General features: G+C 37.4%; 1 protein-coding gene across 2 annotated transcripts in view; it reads left to right on the top strand.

The window, feature by feature from the left end:
- Window positions 1-19,949, top strand: part of smad2 (SMAD family member 2) — a 102,466-nt gene that overhangs the window by 30,146 nt on the left and 52,371 nt on the right. For both annotated transcript variants that reach the window (XM_039759669.1, XM_039759668.1), the window contains exon 2: window positions 11,145-11,442. In XM_039759669.1, coding sequence (XP_039615603.1) covers window positions 11,207-11,442 — 236 coding nt within the window. In that variant the 5' untranslated portion in view covers window positions 11,145-11,206. The remainder of the gene's footprint in view (window positions 1-11,144; window positions 11,443-19,949) is intronic.

Below are 19,949 nucleotides of genomic sequence, written 5' to 3'. Positions count from 1 at the left end.
TAGAAGATGTTAGTGAGACTGTGTTCCTGCCTGTGGCAGCATGCAGAGACTTTCAGGTATATGCTTAAAATAAATAAATACATAAATACATAAAACGTGTGTTTTACCAGTCTTAACCAGTCACAGACAGCGTTTAGGGTTTCACCTGTGTTCACTAATTTTTTTGACCATTCACAGACCGTGTCATTAGAGAGTTTCTTCTTCTTCATTAATTTCATATTAGTTACATGCACGAAAGCAGATTTACTCACTGTTTATAGTACTAGGGTGTTGTACCGTGTTTGCCATTATGAATGTAGTGAGAAGTCAAGCAAAATTGCATCTTTTATTGGCTAACTAAAAAGATTATAATATGCAAACTTTTGAGGCAACAGTTACATATTGCCTGAAGAAGGGTCCTGAGTTGCCCTGAAAGCTTGCATATTGTAATCATTTTAGTTATCCAATAAATGGTGTCATTTTGCTTGACTTCTCACTATTTGTGAAATGTGTCCATCTTTGCTTTCTTTGTTTAGCATTAGAAGCTCATTCTCAATGGTTTGGAAGAGTGAGAATGCAAAGCCTAAAACAATCAAGTTTAACTTTGGTAGGGCAAATTTTGAGCAGTGTCTAAGGAGGATGGACTGTGATGAGCTTTTACAGTATGTGTGGAGACAGTCTGGGAGCAGTAGAACAGGTTTAAAAACTTTTTACATGTAACAAGGATCAGGTACATACCTACATTTGGAATTAGTAAGAAAACAAAAAACTCTGCAGTGGGTTAAAGACTTGCAAAAGAAGCTGCCAGGAAAAAAGAAACTATAGTAACTATAATTTGAGTTGTGTTGCATGTGAGAGCATGAGGACAGCCATTAAGAAGGATACTGTATTAGGGAAGCTAAAAGGCAGTTACAGAGGAATATTGCAGATTAGGTGAAAGATGTCCCAGAAAGTCTCTCTTAGTAGTAAAAGAGCTGTCAAAAAGGAGGTGAAGTGCATTAGGATTTGAAAAGTTGAAATAAAAATGAAGACAATAGCACATGCTCTAAATTTGCATTTTTCTGAGTTCTTCACAAATGAGAAAACTAATAACCTTCCAGCAGTAAAAAGGGACTAATATCGAGATACTGAGGGATTTGGAAATTGTAGAAGAAGTATTATGTAGATTAAATGGACTGAAATCCAACCAATCACCAGGACCAGATATTTTTCCTTGCATTCTTAAGGAGGTTAGTGAGTACGTGAATAATCTCTTCATGCATATTTCGAGGAAGTATTGGGGAAGTTCCAAAGGACTGAAAAAATGGCAAATATTATCACATTATATAAAAAGATAACTATAGGCTGCTAAACTTAACATGCATCACAGGTAAATTAATTGAAGAAAGTTGAAAGGAAAAAGACTGAACAACACAAGACAAGTACATACGTTTTACTGAACAGTCGGCATGGGTTCAGGCTAGGGAAGATGTGTTTTACTAACATGCTGGAATTCTGTGAGGAAGCAACAAAATAATATGATCAAAGTGGAGCATATGATATCAAATGCTTTCTGAAAGTCAGGATAAATAATATGGTGCCACATAAGAGGCTGGGCATCAAACTTGAAGTGGGAGCTCAGGGTGTAGTGTGTAGATGGGTGCAGAATTGACCCAGACACGGGAAACAGAAGGCTATTGTGCAAGGAACCATATCAGAATTGACTGATGTTAAGAATGGTTTCCTACAGGGGTCAGTGTTGGGGCGATTGCTATTTACTATATATAAATTATTTGGACATGAATACAAATAGCATGCTGGTGAAGTTTGCAGATGATACCAAGTTAAGTGGATTGGCAGATTATTTAGAATCTGTTGGATGATTACAAAGGGGCTTGGACAGCATAAAGGCTTGGGTGAGATTTGTGGCAGATGAAATTTAACATAAGTAAATGTAGGAAGTAAAAATGTGAAGTTTGAATACACAGTGGGAGGTTTGAAAATTGAAAGTACACCTTATGAGAAGGATTTAGGATTCGTCATGGACTCATCACTGTCAACTACTAGACAGTGTTCAGAAACCATTAAGGAGCCTAACAGAATATTAGGTTATATAGAGCCCTGATGCGTAGAGTAAAAGTCAGAGGTTCTGCTGACATTTTATAGTGCACTGGCGCTGAAATACTGTGTGGAGTTTTGGTCTCCAAGCTACAAAAAGTACATAGCAACACTGAACAAAATTCAGAGAAGACCATCTAGGCTGATTCCATGGCTACAGGGGATGAGTTTATGAAGAAAGAATAAAAGAGCTAAGCCTTTTCAGTTTACATAAAAAGATGTTGAGAGGTGACATGATTGAAGTGTTTACAAATTATGAAGAGAATTAATACAGTGGATTGAGATTGTAACTTAAAGGTAAATTACGCACAAACATTAGGAAGATTTTCTTTACACAGAAAACCATCAACACATGAAACAAGTTACCAAGTAGTGTAGATGACAGTAGGACATTACGGACCCTTAAAACTCAACTTTATTTTGGAAAAATTATGTGGATAGGACTGGTAAGCTTTGTTTGATTGAATGGCCTGTTCTTGTCTAGATTGTTGTAGTGTTTACTTGATGACATGTATGAATATACTGTATATTAAAAAAAAAAAAAATGTAAATTATCTGATCACAAGAAGTTTCTGAGGGTTAGGGTTACACTTGGCTTTTTTTGACCTGCCCTGTTAACCTGTACTTGAATCTGTTGTGCTGCGAAAGATGGTGACCCTGAGAAACTTGTGTTCTGATTGGGTTGTGACTTTGGGTCTGCCAGATCTCTTCTTATTGGAGTGTATTCCAGTTTCAAATTACCTTTGGATTCTGTAGGGCACCTTACTCACTGACACTTGGATTAAAAATTTTTTTTTTTGTGCAGTTTCTTTAAATGAAAGGCTTAATATTCATAGGGTAGTAATGCTCTGTCTCATTTTATTTAATTGCTCTTTTCTTGCCATTATCACTGGAATATTGTCCAAGTAGTACTTCAGAGTCTGTTCCATCTCTGCTTTAAGACCGACAAAGGGATTTTAAGTAAGCAACAGATGTTGGGACACCATTGGAAATTGTTTGTTTCATCTTGTATGGCTTCATTTACTTTAATTGTTGCAACACACCTATTAGTTTTTCCCTGAAGAAGGCCCATCGGTAATATTGTGAAATGTCCTTTTTGTTCCTTTTTTGGTAACTTGAACTTTAAATTTAAATATCTGGCAGTTAAATAGGTGAAACAGTAAGCACTTATGTCATTCATTGCATTCCAACTGACTAAATTTGAAGAAACACTGGAAAAAAAAACTGATTTGTTCTTAAACTTTTGATAGGTTGTGTAATTAGCTGTTCTTTTTTCTGTTCTGTTATTCTGCATTCAGAAAAGCACAGCAGTATGAATTTTACATTTAGAGCGTTTCTATCTTTGCTATAGCTTTAAGTGCTTAACTCAATTTTGTTGTTTTTCTTATTACTAGCTGAAATACCCAGCATTGCCCGGGAAGAAAATATATATATGTTTGAGAAAAATATAATTAAATAAAACACAACTTTAAAAATAAATATACAAAAAATGAAGGATCACTAATGTGCTTGTATTGCGGACTTGTATGTATGTTATCATCCAGTTGATTCTCTGAACCGACCAACTCTAATTTCAAAAGCAACAGGGATGTGGTGATGGTGCTCAAACAAAAACAATGCTGGCAGTCACCTCCATTTCGCCCTCTGGTGGTCGTTCCCAGTGTCAACTGGATAATAGCATGCATACAATACCAAAAGATCACCCCGCACCCTACCCAGAAGGGGCTGGGTTAGGGTTGATTTTACCCTACAGCATTTTTAGTCAACCAATGAGAAACTCGTGTACCAAGTTTCATGAAAATCGCTCCAGCCAGAGCAAACACACACACACACACACACACACACATGATTTTTTTATATAGCGCCCTCCACAATTATTGGCACCCCTGGTTAAGATGTGTTCTTAGGCTTCTAATACATTTTTTTTCCAGAAAATATAGGCTCACAACACAAAAAAAGAGAAGAATCTAACCTTTAACTGAAGTACATTTATTCATTGGGAAACAAATCCCACATTAAGAAAAGGTTTTTACATGAAATCATGTGTGCCACAATTATTGTCACCCCTGCTGTTAATATTTCCTTCATCCCCCTTCTGCCAACAAGACAGGACTTAATCTTCTCCTATTACATTTCACAAGGTTGGAGGATACAGAGACAAGGATATTTGACCATTCTTCTTTGCACAATCTTTCTAGATCATCCAGAGTCCTGGGTCCTCTCCTCTTCAGCTCACCCCACAGGTTTTCAATGGGATTGAGGTCTGGAGACTGAGATGTCCGTGAAAGGAGCTTAGTTTTGTGTCTGCTAAGCCATTTTTGTGTAGATTTTGCCATATGTTTAGGGTCATTATCCTCCTGGCAGAGGCCACCAGATTTTGATTTAAAAAGTCCTGGTATTTCAAGGAGTTCATGATGCCATACACCCTAACAAGGTTCCCAGGGCCTTTGGAAGAGAAACAGCCCCACAGCATCACACATCCTCCACCATACTTTACAGTGGGCATGAGGTGCTTTTCTGCATACTCATTCTTGGATTCACGCCAGACCCACTTAGAATGTTTGTTGCCAGAAACCTCAATTTTAATCTCATCTGACCAAAGCACTTGGTCCGAATTGAAGCCCCGCTTAGCAAACTCCAGACATTTTCGTTTGTGATTGTAGGTGAGAAAAGGCTTTTTCCTTGCATGTCTCCCAAACAGCTTGTTGGCATGGAGATAGCGTCTTATGGTTGTCATGGAGACTTTTTGACCCCAAGATACCACTCTTTGGTTCAGTTCTCTAACAGTGAGCTTTGGAGAATTTTTTACTTCTCTTACTATCCTCCTCGCGGTGTGCGGTGGCAAGATAAACTTGGGTCCTTGTCCAACCTTGTTTGTCACTGTTCCCGTTGTTTTACACTTCTTTATTATTCCTCTGACTGTAGATACATGCAGGTTTAGGTGAGAAGCTATTTTCTTGTAGCCATTACCTGACTTGTGAAGGTCGACACACATCTGCCTTACTTGAACAGCATGTTCTCTTGTCTTTCCCATGTTGAAGAGTGGCTAAGAGCAATAGGACTCTGTCACATTATATTGATACCCCAGGGACACAGGAAGTCCTTAATTACTAATTAAAAAGTCCAATTTACTCTGATCAACTTTAAAAACTAAACTAGAAATTATAAAAACGCTTCAATTACACTTATTTTATAGGAATTGTTAGGGGTGCCAATAATTATGGCATACATGATTTAATGTAAAAAAATTTATTTCTTAATGTGAGATTTTTTTTTTCTCCAATGATCCTGTTTCCCCTGATCATCCTTGAGATGTTTCTGCAGCTTCATTGGAGTCCACCTGTGGTCAATTCAGTTGACTGGACATGATTTGGAAAGGCACACACCTGTCTATAGAAGGTCCCACAGTTGACAGTTCATGTCAGAGCACAAACCAAGCATGAAGTCAAAGGAATTGTCTGTATACCTCCAAGACAGGATTGTCTCGAGGCACAAATCTGGGGAAGGTTACAGAAACATTTCTGCTGCTTTGAAGGTCCCAATGAGCACAGTGGCCTCCATCATCTGTAAGTGGAAGAAGTTTGAAACCACCAGGACTCTTCCTAGAGCTGGCCGGCCATCTAAACTGAGCGATCGGAGGAGAAGGGCCTTAGTCAGGGAGGTGACCAAGAACCCAATGGTCACTCTGTCAGAGCTCCAGAGGTCCTCTGTGGAGAGAGGAGAACCTTCTAGAAGGACAACCAACTCTGCAGCAATTCACCAATCAGGCCTGTATGGTAGAGTGGCCAGACGGAAGCCACTCCTTAGTAAAAGGCATATGGCAGCCCGCCTGGAGTTTGCCAAAAGGCACCTAAAGGACTCTCAGACCATGAGAAACAAAATTCTCTGGTCTGATGAGACAAAGATTGAACTCTTTGGTGTGAATGCCAGGCGTCACGTTTGGAGGAAACCAGGCACCGCTCATCACCAGGCCAATACCATCCCTACAGTGAAGCATGGTGGTGGCAGTATCATGCTGTGGGGATGTTTTTTCAGCGGCAGGAACTGGGAGACTAGTCAGGATAAAGCGAAGATGACTGCAGCAATGTACAGAGACATCCTGGATGAAAACCTGCTCCAGAGTGCTCTTGACCTCAGACTGGGGCAACGGTTCATCTTTCAGCAGGACAACAACCCTAAACACACAGCCAAGATATCAAAGGAGTGGCTTCAGGTCAACTCTGTGAATGTCCTTGAGTGGCCCGGCCAGAGCCCAGACTTGAATCCGATTGAACATCTCAGGAGAGATCTTAAAATGGCTGTGCACTGACGCTTCCCATCCAACCTGATGGAGCTTGAGAGGTGCTGCAAAGAGGAATGGGCGAAACTGGCCAAGGATAGGTGTGCCAAGCTTGTGGCATCATATTCAAAAAGACTTGAGGCTGGAATTGCTGCCAAAGGTGAATCGACAGAGTATTGAGCAAAGGCTGTGAATACTTATGTACATGGGATTTCTCAGTTTTTTTATTTTTAATAAATTTGCAAAAACCTCAAGTAAACTTTTTTCATGTTGTCATTATGGGGTGTTGTGTGTAGAATTCTGAGGAAAAAAATGAATTGAGTCCATTTTGGAAAGACAAAAGGCTGCATCTACTTCACTGTCAGACCCAGCAATTTATAAGTAATAGATTAAATAACCAGAACACCTGCTTTTTATTTGTTCTGGAAATTGTGTTAAAGTTTAAAAAAAAAAAAGGAGAGAAAATCCAATTATAACTGCCTAGTAAATTTTAATAAAATTTGGGGAAATAATGGCTTGCATAGTTACACTTTAAGTCCAAATAAAAACAAGTTGGTTGGAAGAAAAACCGTCGGCCACAGTGGGTGAGGATTGAGTTTGAGAATCACTGCTATTAAACAAGCCTGGTTCAGTTTTGATGCTACCTCACCTAAGTGACCAGACTTTTGTGTTGCTAATGCCTGTGCTTTAATACACAATTAGCCATTGAATTGGGCCAAGTGCAAAAATTATACATAACTGAAGATGGAACCGCATTCACCTTTGTACCACTCAAATACTTGTCATTTGTTTTGTGCACATCTTAGTTGTTTTAATAAACCAGTAAACCTTACTTTTTTTTTTTTTTTTTTTAAATGACCAAACTATTTGTTTTCTGTAGCCCAGCTAACTGTGCACCTTTTGAGATTATGTGCTTTAACACATCACATTTTGTATGTTTGGAGAGATTTGCTTTAAAACATTATGGAGTGAACCACACGATTGTCTGGCCAGTATGGAAATTTCAAAACACTATCTAAAAAATAATAATAATTTTGGAGAGATTTGTGCAATGTCCAGAATAGGATCCTATCTCTTACCCATGGTGTGGAGCTAGGCGCCAACTCAAAGCGACTCTGAACTAGGTACACCAGTCAGAAAATACATGGTTGATTTGATTACTGCAGCCATGTTCATAACAATTTGAGAATAAATGCACATCATCCATTCTTTCATCGTCGTTGTGTATTGATAAACAGATGATCTTACTCTCAAAGTATGCAAGTTTTGTGCTTTTTTATTTGGCAAATAACTTTACAATGGCACAAAACTGGCACTAGTGAAAGCCATTTTTGCCTTGAAAGAGCAGCAGGATTTTCCTGCTTTATAAAGTTAAACTATGCTGGATTTTTTAACAATTGACGGGATACTGGCAATTTCATGCTGAAAATCAAGACCCCATACTGTCTTAATGAAATTACAGTTTATTCTTGAAGACGGACAATTGTACAGAGGGGTAATTCTATGCTGCTTTAGCAAAAGTAGGAATCTGACTTCTGTGTGTATTCTTGTACTGACACTAGAAAAAACAGCCCACAAAGTAATAAAATCAAAGTGGTGTGTGCCCTCCTCTACCTCTACTCCGTAATGTTTGGGGCAGACACATTTTTCCCCTCTGCACCACAATTTTAAATCACAAATCAAAAGTAGCCCTTTCTCACCCGTTCCTGTTGTGAACAATTTATAACATCTGTGGATTACTGGTTTGCATTATTTTCAATGCTCTCTTCTTTTCAGCATGCAACATTTTGTGTGCTTATGATTTTATGCCTGTGTCCTCATAGATCATGGATTGGGTTGCATGGTGTAAAAAATTTTTTAAAACTGTAATGGTACCATAATTTTGGATTTTCAGTACAAGCAGTTCAGTAAGCATCCACTTTTCTCTCATTCCCCACTCACCTTTTTCACGCGACTTAATATTGCAGTAGTGAAAACAAAAATCTGTTTTGTAGACAGCATGAAATGAAACTACATACTTTGATGTTATCTGAGATTCACAGGTAACCTTTTTCCATATTGCTTCAGTGTGATCAAAACTTAACGGCTCTCAAGGAAAGCTGTGTGTAGGATGCCATGGCATCCCAAAGAGGCTGGAGTAGTGTGGTGAGTTTTGGAGTTTCCCGCTATTTGCTTCAGAAATTGTTTTGGTACTGAGGTCCGAAAGCTTGTATCAATACCGACGTCAAAGTTTTCAAACATTTTCAACACTAATCGCAAATCTAGTGGAAAAGCAGTACATAGATTTAGTATTAACTTCACTGCAACATTTAGTCTCCCAACATTGCGCTTTTGCTGATGTTGACGTCCCAAGTCAAAATGATCATTAAATGCATTACATGCAAATTAAATGTTCTTGATCAAACCCCACTGTTTAGATGTTTGATTCTTGAATAGCTTAGAATCTGTAGCATTAGCCCCAAGTTCCAAGGGCTCTCTTCTACTCCAGCAAGGTTCACAACATATAGAAAGTACCTTTCCATCTAGGAGCAAATTTTGTTCAAACATTTTCAGCTGTGCACCAAGTCCCTGTTTGAATGGTTTTGAGATGAGATGATTAATGGTGCATGTTTAAAATGGGCCACCGTCTTTGCTGTTCAGAACAGTATCCAAGATGTAGTACTTTTGCAATGCCCAGTCATTCATGGCAGACTATGATATATTGGTCATATGTGGTAAACACAGGAATCCAACATTCTTCATAACCTCTGCCATGTTGCTTACTTTGCCTTGGAATACTACATGAATACTCTTGGTATTTTTCTCATTTGAAGCATTCTTTTGATTGCAGTGGAGAACACTACATCCTTGTATGATCCAGAACATGTATCTTTGTGACATTAAGTACAAGATGTTTGTGTACAGTGATGTGTAGCTCCGGAAGAGTTACATCAGAGAGATTAGGCATTATGTAATGGGACTCAAAGTCCTCAACCAGCCCTTAAAACCCAATATGTTCTGTAAAAGAAAATGATTGATTGATTGTCCAGATTAGTAAATTCAACATTGCAATAATTGTTTTAATCATCTGGATGATCTGTTTTTTTTCCCTGTGGAACTGATAACTGGTTGTGCACCTGCAGCTAGGGATTGCACATATAATGTTCATTGGTACTTGTGTTGATGCTGTACTGCCCCCTAGCTACTTATACTTGGAATTGTCTGTTTTATGGATTCCAAGCCCCCAAGTATCAAATGTATCTAATTTAAAAATTCGAAAGTATCAAATCTCTAAGTTCAGGAGGCAGAAAATTTAAATGGGCACTGGACTGCTTAAAACATGAAGAGTTATAGAATAGTATGCTGGCTGGAAGTTAATCAGTAAGCGACTGGAATTGTATTCTCATGCAAAAACGTATGTACGGGCAGGAAAAAAAATGAAGGTGCCAGTTGTGTAAAACAGTCCCACTTACGCACACAACGCTCATGTATTATTGCTTAGATGTTTAACCTTTGTTTTTTTTCAGGTTATTCTCGGTTCAGTGTTCATTGTCAATAAAGCTGCTACATTAAAAATTAGAGAGTTTTTTTATCCCCCCAATTCTTTTGAAATTAAATTCAGTGTTTCAAATCTCTCCTCTCACCTTTGTGTTACTACGGTAAGCAATGTTGTTTGCTGAGGGACCGCCATGTGCATTGAGGTAGTGAGGTACATACAGTAATCATGTTGCTCTAAGAGGGCTACAGCCAGACAGCTTTAGATGCTGTAAGAACTGTTCAAAGGTGACATACTAAACTCCATGCACAGAATGTTTGATATTAGTTATAACAAATGGCATATTATATGTTGCGCTCATGTTGGAAAAACTTACTGTACACTTTTTTGGTGCTGCAGTTTAGTAATCCCCAAACATCGTTCTCATCTGGATTGCAATGAATGCATCATCAAATATTTGACCTGTCAGTAAAATCTAATTATTGGTCCAATGCTGATGAAATTATTTTAAACCATTATTTGCTGATCCAGATAGGATTCTGATATCTGTGCATTCCATAAAAATAAATATATAAATCATACTTTTTATTTCAAGACCTCTTTTGGGTGGGAATAGTTCTTAATCAGTAGGTGGGGTAAAGAAATTATTACCCAAGGACCTCTGCAATTTTAGTCCCTTATGAATTACTCATTTAAGTAACTTTTTATGGACTGTGCATTCACATCTCAGTAAAGACTAGAGAGCTTTTACCTTCTATAAAAAGTCAGTAAAAAAATAATCCCAGGTTATACTAGTCCCATGTGATTCCTTGTGACAGTATAATTTCGTCATTCATGAGCAATTCAGTTGGGACTAAAATTACATAGGTCTTGTAGTAATAATTGCGTCGCCGCAACTCCGGTTATAAAGAGGACATTGGTAGTGTGGTAGTGTAGTGCAGTGCAGTTTATACCACAGATGTAACAATGCAGTGTTTTTTTTTTGTGTAACAAATAACTTGGCATTACATATTATTCTCATGTCCACTTACTCCATTTCAAGGTCATGACCAATGGTTGTAAGATAATATAGGCTGGTACATGTTTAGATATACTCATGGCTACAAATGTTAATTATGTATGGCACAGGAAAATGCAAGGTCAGTTTTCTTATTTAACTTATAAATAATGTGACTGTTCCTTTTAATTAGAATTAATGTATACATTACAACATATGTACAAGAAACAGTTGAATGTGAAGTGTTTATCTCATGCTCTATTCATAATTTGTGTATTTGTGTGCTTACTTCTCTACTCTTCTCTCCCTTCCCCCAGGTTGCTGGTCATTCAGAGACGTTACCTTCATTGACATATCTGAAACCGCTTCTGCAGATACAATGTCAGCAATCCTTCCATTTACACCCCCAGTTGTGAAGCGCTTGCTCGGATGGAAAAAATCTGCAAGTGGATCAGGGGGAGCTGGTGGAGGGGAACAGAATGGGCAAGAAGAGAAGTGGTGTGAAAAAGCAGTGAAAAGTTTAGTGAAAAAGCTCAAGAAAACTGGACAGTTGGATGAATTAGAAAAAGCCATTACCACTCAGAACTGTAATACCAAGTGTGTAACTATACCAAGGTAAGTACACATTTAGAAAGAAATACAAAGTGTTACTGTGGTATGTTTGAGCCTTGATGTTCATAGAAACTGGTAGATTTCAGAATGTCCTGAATCTGAACAGAACAGATTATCTTTCTAAAATACAGACCCCCATAGGAATTGTAAACTTAAACCGGATTTCTTCCTCAATCTCCTTAGTAAATGCATTCAAGACCTATGCTGCCTATTAGCCAATTAGCCAAATGCTGGTCTTAATCTTTTTAAACTGCACAAATAAGTAACCAGGGTAAGGCATTTAAAGATGGTGGGGGAGAATCTTTAATTATGCTTAAAATTTTAAGACTAATGTTTTGCTCAGACTGATTAAATATCTTGTGGGATTAGTCGTTGCCCTTAAGTCAGGAGCTCCCTTGTGTCTGTAGGTAGTATGATTGATTAAAAGATAAGAGTGTAGAATTTTTTTATTTTAAGACAAGTTTCCTTTATGTGCAATTGTTTTGTTTTTTTTTTCTATTAGTTAATTATGCACATGTAACTTAGAGTGTTTTAATAGCCACACAAAATTCACAGCATTTTTATTTACTATTGCTCTAAAAATACTCTGCATGAATTCTGTTATTTCTTATGCTTACATGCAAATGTGCATAAATGTTTAGACTTGTGTTGTGTTTACTTTTTTTTTTTATTTGCACGATCGTTTAAATGAAAATGTAGGATGTGCACCATCTGAGAGTTTATGGCAGACTTTTTTTTTTTTTTTTTTTGTAAATAACAGATGATTGGACTTTTACATGCAGCTTTTACATGTCACTTGTTGGATTTGTTTACTTTAATTCATTTATAAATAAATAAATAAATATGATATACAGGTACCACCATCCCTCACCTTCCCCATTCCAACTTGATGCTGCACTAACAGTACACACCGCAGCAAAAATTTGGCGAACAGTAGGAAAGTACTTGCTTTACATGTAAAGCTGTATAAATACATGGTGTTCCATAATCTGATAACTTCTTAATGAAAAATGTATTACATACCCTATTCTAATTAAGGTCGAGAGCCAGGGCTGTGATTCATTTTTTTTTTTTGTTTTTTAAATGATTCTTAGTCAAACTGAACTACTTAAGTGAGATGATTGCAGTATTGGCAGTAAGCATGTGAGCAAGAATTAAAATGCAGGTTTTGTTAAAGGAGTGTTGTAATATGACATTTGTTAGTATCAGAGTTTATGTGCTATTACAGTATTTTACTAAATAATGCATTTATTTTTTGCTTGTTTAGTTGTGGTTGATAGTGGGTTTTTTTTTTTTTTTGATCTTCTAAACATAAGTGATGAGGCAAACATGCATTTGCACGGTTGTGCTGACTAATCATTGGCTAGCCAGAACTGTATTAAAATAATAATGCAGCAAGCAGTTGGATCATACACCCTAATATTCTTTTTCTTAAAATTGGCCATTTATGTGATTGGTGAGTCATTATCATTTCACAAGGCTAAGGTAATCTAGGAAAAGTAAACCAAAATGAAAACTGAACCTTTTATTTCAAAAGTATTATCTCGTCTCCAAACTTATTAGTCACCTTCTAAATTGCATGCTTAACACAATCTGTTGATGCCTACCTACATTAAGTGGAGCTTTCTGCAAGTATGATGATGTCACTGACTGAACACCCATTTCTATGTGAAGGGCAAATGTACACAAAGTAATCACACTTCTCTCCCTTCTTATACCACAATACTCTTTAACCATTTTACAAAAGGTAACAATTTAAAATCCGGATTATCTTAAAAAGCCAAAAGTGAATTGTTATACATAGGCATAAGCAGTATTTTTGAATATACTGTATCTTTTTCAGTTTAGTTTCTTTTTTAATTTCAAATAATGCAACAGTAGATTTCTGACTAATTTTTTTGTTTAAACCAATTTAACTTTTTTCCAAGTTGAGTGTAATTAAAAAAATCTAGTTAACCGTTTAGTAAAACTGAAATTTCTTCTTGGCATTAATGGGACTCTGACCACCAAAACTGATGAATAATGAGACATTGGATAGAAGAATAGCAATAGTGGATCAATATATGGACAAGAGATATTGACTGTTAGTTCCATTCCTTGCTGGACAATGCAAAGCATGACATTTTTAATTTAGGGAAATTACTTTAGACTGCATTTATTCATTTCCAAGGCCAAAAATTCTGGTTGAAAAATGCATTTTAACTTTAAGACTTGAAATGTTGCTCCAAATGTTGCTTGAAAACTTATAGGTCTATCATATCAAAAATGTAATCTAAAGAAGGCAGAGTTTGAGTCTCTTCACATTTTTGAATGGTTAGGTTAGCTTCCATAGTCATAGAAGAGCTGACTATGTAGTGTGCACAGCAGGGATGTACTCGTATAGACAAAAAGGCTGTGTGGGTGGTGTTTACATTTGTTTAAGAACAATAATGTGACCTGGAAAGTATGTTTAAGTTTAGTAAATGACATTCCTAGACATATAGGGAACTTCATTTAATTTGGAATTGATAAAAAAAATGTTGTGATTATCTTAATATCTTGAATGTCTAAGAAAAGTATATGTGAAATATTTTGCTGATGGAGAAAACCAAGATTTTCCATTTGGTTTATTTAGCATTAGGCACAGTTGATAGCTTAGGGATGTGTTTACACATAAGACACCATACAAGAAGAAGGACTCGATGGAATTCCATTCCGTTCAGAGTATACACTAACCTAACGGATTATTAGGAACACCATACTAATACGGTGTTTGACCCCCTTTCGCCTTCAGAACTGCCTTAATTCTACGTGGCATTGTTTCAACAAGGTGCTGCAAGCATTCTTTAGAAATGTTGGCCCATATTCATAGGATAGCATCTTGCAGTTGATGGACATTTGTGGGATGCACATCCAGGGCACGAAGCTCCTGTTCCACCAAATCCCAAAGATGCTGTATTGGGTTGAGATCTGGTGACTGTGGGGGCCATTTTAGTACAGTGAACGCATTGTCATGTTCAAGAATCCAATTTGAAATGATTCGAGCTTTGTGACATGGTGCATTATCCTGCTGGAAGTAGCCATCAGAGGATGGGAACATGGTGATCATGAAGGGATGGACATGGTCAGAAACAATGCTCAGATAGCCCGTGGCATTTAAACGATGCCCAATTGGCACTAAGGGGCCTAAAGTGTGCCAAGAAAACATCCCCCACACCATTCCACCACCACCAGCCTGCACAGTGGTAACAAGGCATGATGGATCCATGTTCTCATTCTGTTTACTCCAAATTCTGACTCTTACCATTTGAATGTCTCAACAGAAATCGAGACTCATCAGACCATGCAACATTTTTCCAGTCTTCAACTGTCCAATTTTGGTGAGCTTGTGCAAATTGTAGCCTCTTTTTCCTATTTGTAGTGGAGATGAGTGGTACCCTGTGGGGTCTTCTGCTGTTGTAGCCCATCCGCCTCAAGGTTGTGCATGTTGTGGCTTCACAAATGCTTTGCTGCATACCTCGGTTGTAACGAGTGGTTATTTCAGTCAAAGTTGCTCTTCTATCAGCTTGAATCAGTCGGACCATTCTCCTCTGACCTCTAGCGTCAACAAGGCATTTTCGCCCAGAGGACTGCCGCATACTGGATGTTTTTCCCTTTTCACACCATTCTTTGTAAACCCTAGAAATGGTTGTGCGTGAAAATCCCAGTAACTGAGCAGATTGTGAAATACTCAGACCGGCCCATCAGGCACCAACAACCATGCCACGCTCAAAATTGCTTAAAAAGCCTTTCTTTCCCATTCTGACATTCAGTTTGGAGTTCAGGAGATTCTTGACCAGGACCACACCCCTAAATGCATTGAAGCAACTGCCATGTGATTGGTTGATTAGATGATTGCATTAATGAGAAATTGAACAGGGGTTCCTAATAATCCTTTAGGTGAGTATATATAATCTGTCAGGGCAAATTGTAAAATTTTTAAACTTTAGTCATTCAGACCTACCTCTTAGGTTTTGTGTTTTTTTAGGAGGGATTGTCAACTAAATAACTAAAGATATGATTCTGTTGAAGATGTAAATGGAAGATGTAGTTCCAAAGCAGTGTTGCCCCATATCTTAATCTCTACAGTACTGTTTCTGGATATCATTACATGAGTGAAGGTCAGTATTAGATAAAGGGAACCCTGAATATACAAATGTTCATACCTGTTTAATAGTTATGCACTGATGGATGGACCATGTGGAAAATTTAACTTCAAGCACTCAGTAACTGGATGTGCCATCTTTAGCAGCAGTGACTTCAACAAAATGCTTCCTGTTTTGATCTGTCTGTCAGAATGGTGTGGCCAAAATATTCAATCACTCCGCCTTCAGAAACTCTTCAAGTTGGTTACAGTTGTAATGTTTCAAGCTGAGTTGCTCACACAGTATTTTGGTAGTTTATGGGTTTAGTTTCATTTTATTTTTCTTAAGCCATTGTGATTTTTAGATTTGTTTGTGTGTTTTGGATACTTGTGTTCTGTATTTTTGTCCCCATTTTTTGACACCCATAGCACACCCACTGTCCTGGGGCTGTCAAACAGGCCTGTTAAAGCCCATTTAGGCATGCTTTGTGTAATTTGGGGCTATACAAGATATATGTTATTGTTGTTGATTTTTGTCCTTCTTCAAAATGGATGGCTTTACATTCACTAAAAGAATATTTTGATAAAGTGCATATTGTTGCTTTAGTCCAGTCAAGTCACCCAGGGTCCTGCTCAATAAAATGAACACCCAGCTTTAAAGTGATCAATACCATGCTTGACCTTTTGGTGTTTTTTTTTTTTTTTTTTAAAGCAGTATTCGCAGTTACGCAAGGCCCTTGAATATTTCCATCAGACACTTTTGACTTGTCTGTCTTTTTTTGATACAGAATTATAGAGAATTGCCAAGGTCGCCTTAAAATTCCAAACTAAACTCGGCATCAAACTACATGACTGTGTCAGAGATCACTTCTCTCTTAATGATTACAGTTGCTGAATCTAGTTGCTTTGAGGATGTCCAGTTATACTGAATAAAAATAACAGGGCTTGACGGATTGCACAACTTCTTGACAGTTTCAAAATTGACACCAAATATTTTGTCACCCAATTAACATGACATATGGCGGTGCCACTGGCAGTACGAATGTTGACCTGGTATGTACAGTTCAGCTGCAATCTCCATTTATCTTTTTCCATTCTTTTGTAATCTAGTAAACACAAGATATTATTAGGCAGACAAACCCTGCTTTTCTTTGGATATTCCAAAATACCTGCTTTCTTCATATTGTGCTTCTGGTAGACCACTCTGGTTTTCATCTCTTATAGTGCAAAGTATTAGTACTACTTTGCATCTATCGAAAAAGTCAAATCTGTTTGATTTTTGTTTGAGAGAGTTATAGAGCAATATGACTGAGTCACTTGGGATATCGCAACAATGCATGTCTGGATCTTACATGAAGGCTAAAGACTTAAAAGCACTGAAGAAGTTTTTGTAGTTTGACACTGGCCTTAGTCCTGCTGCCTTCAAGGCAGAATTCCTCCAATCCCTACAAAAGAGAACATTGTTCAAGCATGAAAGTGGCCCACATTTCATTGGCAATTTTAAGATAAGGTTCGGCCACTTAGAGAATATGCTGGTTTTGTGTTAAAGAAGTAAATCTGTTCATTAGCCTCTCTGGCTGTTTTGATCAGTGCACAATCTCTGAGAATGTTATTGAATCATCGGAAAAATGTTCAGTTTTAACTGCATTACCTCTCTCCATGTAGAACAGCTGACATATGGCATCTGTATAAATTACATACATACTGCTTGACGTGTTCCATTTTGTTGTTAGTTTTTTTTGGGGGTAAACTTTAAAGCGATACCAGGAGGTTTTCTTTTGTAATAACTTGGGGGGAATTTTCAAGTCAGGTCTTAAATGTACAGTCATTCACATAAAATCCTCTTAAACCCAGAAAGCTTTTAATAGTCATTATTTGTAGAGTGTGATCCTCAGCATTGTTTTTTTTTTTTATTAATTGAAGATCTGGGATTAGAATAGGAAGGTTTTATTCAAATTAAGAATTAATGATTACATTAATATTTGTGGAATGTGGAAAATAGTCCCACTTAACATTATAAACTATTTGGTTTATATTTAAAAAGACAAGTATCTTTGAGACTTTGGATGATTTAGTTAAGTATATGATCGTATTGAATTAATAAATTGAACACAAAGTTTGCTCTTAATCATTTCGTAAATCATGTTAAATGATCAATAGTATGACTTTTTCCAGACAATAAGGAATTATTTTTGTAGACCGTGGCATTGTTAATTGAAAGGATGGCAGGTTTGTGATTGTATTTTCTTTGTGATAAGAAAAATAATATTTTTTTATGTGATTGTTTGAAATAAACTGAATTTAAAACATTACTAATATTCCAGTCTCAGAAACAGTTAAGTTGGTCTGAGGCAACTATGATTTGAGCAATGAGTGTCAAGTAACTTAAGCTAACAATTTTATTGAGCTTTAATATTTTAGGATTCATGTGTGGCAACACTATATAGAAAATGTACTTGCTTTGAAATAGATTTGTTTTTATTTTTAATTATACCTGTACAGTACTTGGAAAGTGGTAGCGCTGCTGCCTTGCAGTTAGGAGACCCGGGTTTGCTTCCCGGGTCCTCCCTGTGTGGAGTTTGCATGTTCTCCCCGTGTCTGCGTTGGTTTCCTCCGGGCGCTCCGGTTTCCTCCCACAATCCAAAGACATGCAGGTTAGGTGGATTGGTGATTCTAAATTGGCCCTAGTGTGTGCTTGGTGTGTGGGTGTGTTTGTGTGTGTCCTGCGGTGGGTTGGCACCCTGCCCAGGATTGGTTCCTGCCTTGTGCCCTGTGTTGGCTGGGATTGGCTCCAGCAGACCCCCGTGACCCTATTTGGATTCATCGGGTTAGACAATGGATGGATGGAGTACTTGGAAAGTCACCTATGACCATATGATTTCCCAAAATTGACAATGGCTTATACTGAGAAATTGTGAAGGTGTAATTTATTTGTGTGATGGTTTTTTTTTCTTTATTTTTTATAAATTCTGTCCTGCAGCAGATTGAAGGCAGGCTTATCAATGTGTCATGCACAAAGTTTGCATGGGAAGAGCACTGGTATGTGCCACTACTGTGCTCTCAGATGCCAAGTCTCCATACCTTCTTGCTCTTCACATCACTGTTTGGTAGCTTACTGTCCTTAAAATTTTTGCTCACTGTGGCTGTACAAGTTGGAATATTTGAGTCTTTGGCTGGTTTACCTATTGAATATGGTCTCCTGGTGCTCCTCATTTGCATAATGGCGTGTCAGCTGATACGGTGGGTGACAGATCCGCAGGCTAATGTAACTTGTCAGCAATGTTACAATTTGTTTCATTTACCTCCCTTGGAGCCTTTATATAATACATAACCCTATGCAGTGAGTTTTGGATGCCGGAAAAGGAAAATGAAATAATGGGGGTGCTTCTTTGGTCTTACGGGTAGTGCTTGATGTGGGCCAATACCAGTGGCATTTGATGCTTCATGGGGAGCCCCATCCCTTTGATATCATATACTAATGTGCTCTGAAATCCAAGGGGGCAAATAGGAATGCAACTGAACTGTGTACACAAGATATTACATCTAAAATAAACTGATTACACTGTACAGGTATATCATATCAGTGCCATTTGTTTATTTTTATTTTAGGCCAGTGCAAGCTTGCAGTACCAATCAACACTTGGCAATATGTGGCTTTGGCAGCATGTTATTTGAATGCATAATAATAAGGCAAAATATGCTTTATACAAGGCATGGTGGAACAACAAAGCACTTCCCCCCCAAACCCACCCCATAACGCATTTGGGATTTCTGTGGGTTTTTTTTTTTTGTTTGGTTAAGATGATGGTAGTAAGAGAACAACTGAGGACGCAGTGTTTTGATAGAGAAAAAGTAATTATAGACATCTCTGCTTTCTTGTAAGTACATGTTTTTTAATCAATTTTATGAGGCAGATCTAATTTTAGGATTTCATTCCAAAACTGAATTGTGATTTATAGGGTTTTTTTTTTTGGTGTGTTAAGTTGCAGCAATCTGAGTCAGCAAAACTAACTATAAAACTCCTGTGCCCTAATATAGATGCTTTCCATGGTTCATGGGTAGAGCAGCTAATTATTTTTAATCTACAAGCATCTCTTCAGGTTTGAATAAAACCCCAAGGCGATAGTATCAAACATTTAATGTTTTAAAATGACAATGTGAGGATGAACTTTTAAGACATAGTACAGCCCTAATATGCATCAATCTTTTTATTGTTTATTTGTTGTTTTTTTTTTTTTTATATGTGAAGTGGAAACATACTTTGTACCTGTTTGATAAATGCTGCTGTATTCAGAGCAAACTATTAAGTGGAGTTTAAGATGCCTTTACATCAACTAATTATAACCGAATACAAGAGTTTTTTAGCTGTAATTTCTTAATGAGCACTCCAAAGGGGCTCATCCAGAAG

The sequence above is a fragment of the Polypterus senegalus genome, chromosome 7 (genome assembly GCF_016835505.1).
Source record: "Polypterus senegalus isolate Bchr_013 chromosome 7, ASM1683550v1, whole genome shotgun sequence".
In the NCBI taxonomy this organism is placed as follows: Eukaryota; Metazoa; Chordata; class Cladistia; order Polypteriformes; family Polypteridae; genus Polypterus; species Polypterus senegalus.
This window is presented reverse-complemented; position numbering and strand designations above follow the sequence as displayed.